The following is a 5,124-nucleotide window of genomic DNA, read 5'->3' as shown; positions in this document are numbered from 1 at the left end:
ATCATTCCCATCCCACAACTCCCAGCTTGACAAGAGATTTCTAGTTCATAAATAGTTAGCTCAGGGCCAGGCAAACTGAAATAACAACTAAGTAACTATGTCTTCTTGTGAACAAGATGTCAAAATTCTCCATTGTAATAACCATGTTCAATAGCACATTTTCTTGTTTAGAATTCCAAGAATAATGGAACACATAAAAATCAATGACTAAGAAAAATGGAAGAAAATAATTTATCTTCAGTTAGCTACCGGGGTGGGGGAGGAGCCCAAATGTCTAAGAAATACACAGCAAGCGAGTTTGCTCCTTTTTATTTAGTCACAACACATCAGTACAACAGAGGTCAAGCCTGGTTCAGTGGTCATTTAAACTACACCTGCTAAGGGAATAAACCTTAAAACAACAAGCTCATAGTCCCAATCAAATTAAATAAACCAAAAAAGAAGGCAGCAAAGTCCTTTTTTTACTTGTTGACAACCACATTTCCATGCACCAAAAAAAAAAAAAAAGAAAGAAAATGCAACATAAAAATTGCTGTTCAGCAAAAACCTGACAGTTGCAGAAGAATCGGGTTATGAATTTAACAGGTTCCACTGGGCTACTTAATTGACCACTTGCACACCATGATCAGCATCCATGTTAGCATCTGTGATTTTCAGATCCATGAGATTAAAAGCCCTTTTCTTTGCTTCAGACATTGATACACACTGGCATAATCTAGGCAGTTATCTTCAGTTCCCTCCCTGCCACTCCAAATGGGGAACTGTGACACAAATGGCTCTTTCCTAACTTGCCCAGAACTTCAAGTCCTGGCAGAAGACAACAGCTGTGACAAGAATTCTGGGTCCCTGGCAACTTATATAATTTCACCTGACTGTTGTAGGTAGTGGCAAAGACTTAATTTGTCTTCTTTCTTGGATAAAGCTGATCATCTGATTTGTCAACGCTTTATTCAGAAATATAAAAAGTCATTAGCTCCCCACCTGCCCCCCCAAAAGATTACTTATAAACACTTTAATTATCAAAACATTAACAAATATCATCATGTTAATATTGAGCGTAGTGGTTCTGAAAATTAATTCTAAAAACAGACTGCAGCTATATAAGATGAACTGACCAAAATACTAAATGTTCAATTTCCCGAAGCTTTGAGACAATAATGGAATCATTCTTTGATAGGTTTCCAAAGTCTATCAGGCACAAGACAAACCTATCACACCAAATGTTGGTTTATATTCACTACTTCAGTTGAATGTATGGAACGAAATTTAGCGACTGGTTTTTAAAATCTGCTACTACATGACATGATTAAGAATGGGGGAAAAAATAAGAAAAAGAAAACCAACAAACCTTTAGTCTTTAAACAGAATGTATCTGAAAGTGTACCTTTTTATAAATTGTACTGACGACTTTAAGGTGATGTTGGCAACAACCCAGCTCAGCTGGGACTTTAAGCTTCCCTCCCTCCCTCATTCTACAGCATCAGTCCTTTAAAAAGCTCCAATCTCCGTCCCCCAAGGTCTATAGGGCTTGCCGAGGTTTGCTGCCTGCGTGGGTGCCGAAGGACTCAGTGCATTGGGAGAAAGTAAATGGAAGGACCCAAAAGAGAAAGGGAAGGCCGACAGGGAGGCTACTGAAGAGAGGAGGGGTGGTGAGAGTTTGGAGGCAGAAGTGACCACAGGGAGCACCGGTCCAAGGCCGCCACTAGGGGGCGCTCGCAGGGCGGGTGGCTCTGCATGTGCCGAGGCCAATCTGCCCTGGTGGTGTTCCGTGGGCGAGGCTGCCGTGCCAGTGTTGCCGTGGCTATTCTGGGGCAGCAACAGGGGGTGCGCGACGTGCGGGTGATGTCCGAAGGCGCTCCCCCAGGGGATGTGTCCAAGGCCTGCGTGGGCGCCACTCGCGGCTTCACGCTGGGAGGCATAGTTGTTCAGATGCGAGACCAGTCGTACTCGAAGAGGGTCAGATGCATCCAGTCCTTCAATAATACTCAAGTATCGGGCAACTTCGGCCAAGCATTCCCGAAATCCCAAGCTCCGATAGTCCATAGCAAGGGCATGCGCGTCAAAATAGCCTGCAAAAAAAAGAAAGAAAGAAAAAAAAAAAAGAACAAAAGAAAGAACTTCAGGGCTTCGCTCATTTCTTCAATGCAAAAGAGTGCCCTTTGTGCTAATACCTATATATGAAAAAAAGAAAGAAGAAAAAAAAAGGGCACTCACGAGTTCCTCGGGAAGTCCAAATATGATGGAGTTGACCAAAGTCTTTACATTCATTAACATGAGAAGTATGTTTGCTAATGCAAGTTCAAAGCCCAATTAGAAGCTGCCTAGCAGAAATTGGAATTATACCCTACCAGCAGATGAAACTATGTTCATTCCTTTAATGTTTTCCCTCAACAACAACAAAAAAATACATCAAGGACAGAGAAACCACAAAGCAGTGAAATTCATTAGACACACAGATGTAAGTTATCATCATAACTTTTAGGCACTGGGTCCTTCGTAAGGCATTTTCCGGCTGGAGACAGACACACAGATCTTGGTCTCCCACCTTCTGCTGGTTTTTCTCTACTTAACCACAACAGGTCTCTTTCCTCAAGAATCATGTGGCAGCTTTTTTTTTTTTTTTTTTTAATTCAGAAGGTGAAATCAAGACCATATACTACTTGTGTGTGAGAGAGAGATAAACATTCTCAGAGTCCCAAGAAACAATGTGGAAAGAGCTGTCACAGCTTTAGGGCACCTCATGCACAAGAGCTATTTCCCAAAAGAAGTTGCATTCGTTTCATTTGCATAGAGCTGAGGTGAATTCACTGGAGAAAATTCGATACGCATTTGAAAAATGTACTGACAGGCAAAGGCACAGCACACACTGCTGGCTCCCCACCCCCACAGTCACAGTAAATATAAGGCACCGACTGCACCAATCTTGACAAGCTGCGGCTGCTCCTTCTAACCCACTCAAGATCCCCCACGCAAGTGAGTGAGATGTACCTTTCCCTCCTGCCGTGTGCAGCATTTTCAGGTGATCCACCGTCATCTGCAAGATCTCAGCTTTTTCCAGCTTAGCGGATCCCTAAAGAAAAAAAATGGTAAAAGACTAATTTAGCATCGCGTCAAGTAGAAAGTACTTAAAATACATATATTCAAATAGATGCATTGTTAGTTGTAAACATACGGGATAAAATAAGTGAATTATCTTGTCAAATATGTTGGAATCTACATATGAATTTGTCTCCGCGTAAACATAATTACTTCTCAAGACAGGAATTGAGGCTCGGGTCAAGAAAGGCGAAGGTTGAGCTCTACCTACTTTCTCCATTACCTGCTTCTCAAAAGCACTAGGTACCAATCTTCTCAGCTCAGACAAACTGTTATTGATCCGGTCTCGCCGGCGTTTCTCAATGATCTACAAAAAGCAGGCAACACAAAGAAGTTCTTTCCATATCACAACCACAAGATCCAAAGAGAGGAAAGGTGGTTCTTTCTGTTAACTAGTAATATAACAACGCCACCCCCAATAATAATAATTAAAAAAAGAAAAGCAATGGAAAATGACTCACGCCTCTCCGTCTTTTCCTGGCCAATATCTGTGAAGATGTAGTTGGGGACATGGACCCTAATGCAGAACTCAAGTTTCTGGAGAATGGAGAATGGAGAAAGAAAAAGGGGAAAAAAAAAAAAAATCAGAAATCACTGTGCATCAAGGTGATCTGATGGGTCGCTCCCACGCCCTCCCCGCACTTGGGCGGTTTTTGGCGACTTGGTCCTGCGAGCACCCGCGAGTCCCTCCCCCCGGGCCGCAGGTGGGTGCGGGGCAGCCGCGCACCCCGGGCCCTCGCCCACTGTCACCGAGGTCAGGCGGGGCGCTCGCCTCCTACGCCGGCTCCACCGATGGCTCCTGCAACTCACCCATTCTCGTCCGCACTCTCCTTTTCCACCTCGATGGTCTCGTCCAGCTCGCTATCCGAGGAGCTGTACTCCGGGTGGGCTCGCTTCATGCTGGCTGCGCGGGGTGAGGGGGGCGGGAGGGTGCTCGGGGGGAAGGGTCGGCGCGGTGAGCAAGGAGGAGTTCACAGCAGCGACGCCTCCGCGCTCGGCCGCTCGCCTGCCGCACACACTGATCCCGCTCACGCTCTGCCTCGGGTTAAAACCCAAGCATCCCTTTCCCACGCTGCGCCCCTTCCCAGGGCCCAGGGGAGGGCGGGGGAGTGGAACTCGGCGGGCGAGGGGAGGGGGCGGGGAGAGCGCGCGCCGGCTCCCGGGCAACAGCCTCTCCTCCGCCAATCCGCTTTCTCGCTGCGCTGATTGGCAGCCGCTCACGGGGAGGGTCGAAATGGCGCGGCTGAGGCAGAGGGCGGACGGCGCCCCCGCCTTGCGCGCCCGCCCCTGCCCGGCGGCGGTGCGCCGTCTCCGCGGGGGCTCTGCGGGGCCTCCACGGGGGTGACAGCAGGGGGGTTGAGGAGGAGGCGGCGCAGGCGGCGGCGGGCCGGCGGCGGGCGGGAGAGGCCGGCCCGGGACACTAGCCCGCCGGCGGCCGCGGGCGGCCCCGCCCCCCCCCCCGCGCGCCCCGATTGGCCTGGCCGCACGCCAGGGCCGCGCCTGCAGCGCCGCCGGTGAGCCGCACGCGCCGCGGGCCGTGGGAAAGTGCCGGCGCGGCGGCCGCCAGCCAATCCAGGCGGCGGACGGCGGCGACGGCGGCTGCGCTGGCGGCGGCGGCGGCGGCGGCGGCAGCGGCGCTGAGCGTCCGCATGAATGGAGTAGAATGGGCTGGCGGGGGAGCGGGGCCGCGTGAGGGCGTGCCGGCGGAGGCTGGCGGCTGCGAGCCCTGGGCCCCCCCGTGTGACCCTGTAATCGGAGCCCAGGCTCCGGGCGGCCCCGGAAGCCGTCGCCCTGCGCCGCGGTAAATCTCGGCGGCCGCGCCGCCCGTGCCCGGCGGCGGGAGGAGCGCGCTGCCTGGGCCGCCGAGAGCCGCGCACCTGGCCGGGCGACGCTGCCGGGCGCCCGGGAAAGCGGCATCCATGCGCCGCCCTCGATGGCCGCCCGCGCCGGGGGCCGAGCGCGGGGAGCAGCCCCACGCGGCCTGGGACAAGGTGCTTTTTGCGCCTGCTGGGGCCGCGTTGCTGGTTC

General features: G+C 51.5%; 1 protein-coding gene across 3 annotated transcripts; it reads right to left on the bottom strand.

The window, feature by feature from the left end:
- Window positions 1-293: 293 nt before the first annotated feature.
- HEY1 (hes related family bHLH transcription factor with YRPW motif 1) lies at window positions 294-4,518 on the bottom strand. 3 transcript variants are annotated; one of them, XM_007520158.3, is made up of 5 exons: window positions 3,907-4,518; window positions 3,558-3,633; window positions 3,308-3,403; window positions 2,989-3,070; window positions 294-2,069 (listed from the first exon to the last, which is right to left on the bottom strand). In XM_007520158.3, exons 1-5 carry the CDS (start codon window positions 3,993-3,995, stop codon window positions 1,489-1,491), a joined length of 924 nt encoding a protein of 307 aa, XP_007520220.1. In that variant the 5' UTR covers window positions 3,996-4,518; the 3' UTR covers window positions 294-1,488. The 3 variants fall into 3 exon arrangements, with proteins under 3 accessions (XP_007520220.1, XP_007520221.1, XP_007520223.1); XM_007520159.3 differs by having other exon boundaries at window positions 3,320-3,403; window positions 3,907-4,198; XM_007520161.3 differs by lacking the exons at window positions 2,989-3,070; window positions 3,308-3,403; window positions 3,558-3,633; window positions 3,907-4,518 and adding an exon at window positions 2,546-2,977.
- Between the last annotated feature and the right edge of the window lie 606 nt (window positions 4,519-5,124).

The sequence above is a fragment of the Erinaceus europaeus genome, chromosome 1 (genome assembly GCF_950295315.1).
Source record: "Erinaceus europaeus chromosome 1, mEriEur2.1, whole genome shotgun sequence".
NCBI classification, from domain to species: Eukaryota; Metazoa; Chordata; class Mammalia; order Eulipotyphla; family Erinaceidae; genus Erinaceus; species Erinaceus europaeus.
Note: the sequence above shows the minus strand (reverse complement) of the source record. Positions and strands in the feature narration are given on the sequence as shown.

Coding starts and splice junctions, on each gene's coding strand:
- HEY1 (XM_007520158.3), bottom strand. CDS start 3,995: ATGAAGCGAGCCCACCCGGAGTACAGCTCCTCGGATAGCGAGCTGGAC. Junction 3,634..3,906: donor GAGAGTGCGGACGAGAATGG/GTGAGTTGCAGG, acceptor TCCATTCTCCAG/AAACTTGAGTTCTGCATTAG. Junction 3,071..3,307: donor AGAAGCAGGTAATGGAGAAA/GTAGGTAGAGCT, acceptor TTTTTTCTTTAG/GGATCCGCTAAGCTGGAAAA.